Below are 2352 nucleotides of genomic sequence, written 5' to 3' on the forward strand. Positions count from 1 at the left end.
ATAAAATTTCTTGTAAATCATCCTCATATTCAAATTCCTCTTAGAAAATTTAGACAAATTCAGAGAGAAGAAGATAGAAATAAAATATTTGAAAATATATTTCTTTCAGAATCATTTTTTGAAAATGATTCATTTATTAAATTAACAAATACTTTCACTAATGGTTATATTCATTCGATATTATTCATTCATAAGAAAGTGGCTCAAATGGAATATAGTAAAAGAAAATGGTATGTTGATGATACAACTAAAACAAATATATATAATAAAAATTTATATGTTGTTATTGTAAAAGATGATAATTCTTTTAACCAACTTCTTTCATTTGGATATTTATTTGATCAATCTGAAATTTCATATAAACTATTCTTTCATCAACTTTATAATATTTTAAATTATGGACATGAAATCATTGTCTGTGATCGTTGTATTGCTCAATATAATGCTTTGAAACAAATATTTCATTATTCTAAACTATTTTTGTGTAGAAATCATATAGAAAGATCATTGATAAAATATTTTAAGAGTGATCATATAATAATGAAATTATTTCATTTAACAATGAATATGAAATTAAATGAAAATGATTTAATTGAAACATTGAAAAGTATTTTAATGAAAAATATTAAAAATATTGAAGAAGACAATGATGATGATGAAAATACTTGTTATGATGATAAAGAAAATAATGAAGAAGAAGAAAATGATGATGATCAGTTGTTTGAACCTAATACAAGTGATATTATAAAATCAATAGATGGTACTAATACATTACAAGATAATATTAAACAATTAATAGAAGAAGCAAAAGGAATAAATATTAATAAAGGATTGATGTGTTTAATTGATTTAATTCAACACTTCTGAATGTATCAAATATGGGATGTATCGAGATTTTACAACAAATAGAGTAGAAGGATTCTTTGGTTATTTAAAAAAAATAATTAATCATAGTAATCTTCCTTTATATTTATTAACAGACAATATTTATGCAATTGGAAATACAATGTTTAATAATATAATTAGTATTGATCTTCATGATGAAATTATAGATAAAAATGATCTTCATTTTAAATTATTGAATGAATTTTCAAAGAAAATTTTAAAATCACAATATAATTTATTGAATAATAAAGTATTATGTGATGAGATTCAATATTGTATTAGTTATCAAATAAGAAGTGTTAATCATAAAGTAGCATGGTATTGTTATCATTTGATGAAAGAAAGAAAAAATATGTCATTAAAATATCTTATTAATTATGATGACCTTCCATCATTTGCTTTTAAATCAAAACAAACTAGAATAAATTGGACTGATAAATCTATTTCTAATATTGAATTACCAAAGAGTTATAGTTTGATAGGAAATGTAGTTGTAAATAAAATGAAACATAATACAAATGTACATCCAAGGAATAAAGTTGAATTTAGGAAAAGAAAATCAAAAGAAGTATTTTTTAATGAAATTGCACCATTTCAAATGAAGAAGTATGTAATTAGTGAAAGAAGTAAAAATGATGAAGATAAAATAATTAATGATGATAATGAAATTATTGAAGAAGATAATGTTGAAGAAAGAATGTCATCAATTCATTCACATAATTCTATCATTAAAATATCTCAAAATGAAACATATATTAATGAAATACATGAATATGATAGTATATTAACAGAAGATGAATTTGAAAAGATAATGAAAACATTTAATGTTCCACAAAAATGTATGTTATGATGAATATCAAAGAATAATAATATATATCAATTACAATATAATATTAAAGAAATAGAAACAATCATATTCCCATTTTCATCAAAAAATAAATATGGATTAATAGCATATGTTAATAAAATTAATATAATAAGAAAAGAATGTGTAGTACATATTAAATATGGAAATGTTAAATATCCAGTGTTTATGAGATGAATGAATAAACAAATAATGAAAGTATTAAAATTAACAAATGAACCAATAATTTATTCTATAAAAATTGATGAATGTATTGGACAATTAAAACATAATGGTTATATAACACTTTTCTTAATAGAATCTTTCTTAATGAAAAGAAAATGATATAACAAGACAATCAAAGAATCTGAGAGAATATATTTCAATAGAAAAAATGATAAAATCATTCAAATGTTATAAAAATTAATCTTAATTAATTTTAATAACAACAAATATCTTTTTTAAAAATAAAATAATATGAATAAATAAAAGTACAATATGTTATAGAAGTAAAATAATTTAATGTAAATTAATTTGTTCTAATTTTTAAACTGATATTTTTAGTATGAAAATATCAATCAAATTATTTAAATTATCAAATATATTTTCAATATAAAATTTAT

At 19.7% G+C, this 2352-nt stretch overlaps 1 protein-coding gene across 1 annotated transcript, besides 6 other annotated features; it reads left to right on the top strand.

Annotated features, from left to right (window-relative positions):
- Positions 1-254: 254 nt before the first annotated feature.
- Positions 255-279: a sequence feature (AT_rich).
- A 261-nt stretch (positions 280-540) lies between these two features.
- On the top strand, positions 541-1735 carry EDI_161190 (uncharacterized protein; the record flags this gene model as incomplete). The annotated part of the gene is made up of 2 exons (XM_001734799.1): positions 541-836; positions 910-1735. The coding sequence occupies 2 exons, from the start codon at positions 541-543 to the stop codon at positions 1733-1735; spliced, it is 1122 nt and encodes a 373-aa protein (XP_001734851.1).
- Positions 636-714: a microsatellite.
- Positions 928-949: a sequence feature (AT_rich).
- Positions 1736-1747: 12 nt separating the features above from the next.
- Positions 1748-1783: a sequence feature (AT_rich).
- A 61-nt stretch (positions 1784-1844) lies between these two features.
- Positions 1845-1865: a sequence feature (AT_rich).
- Positions 1866-2143: 278 nt separating this feature from the next.
- Positions 2144-2352: a sequence feature (AT_rich).

Source organism: Entamoeba dispar, genomic scaffold (assembly GCF_000209125.1).
Source record: "Entamoeba dispar SAW760 scf_1105229458603 genomic scaffold, whole genome shotgun sequence".
Lineage (NCBI taxonomy): Eukaryota > Evosea > Mastigamoebida > Endamoebidae > Entamoeba > Entamoeba dispar.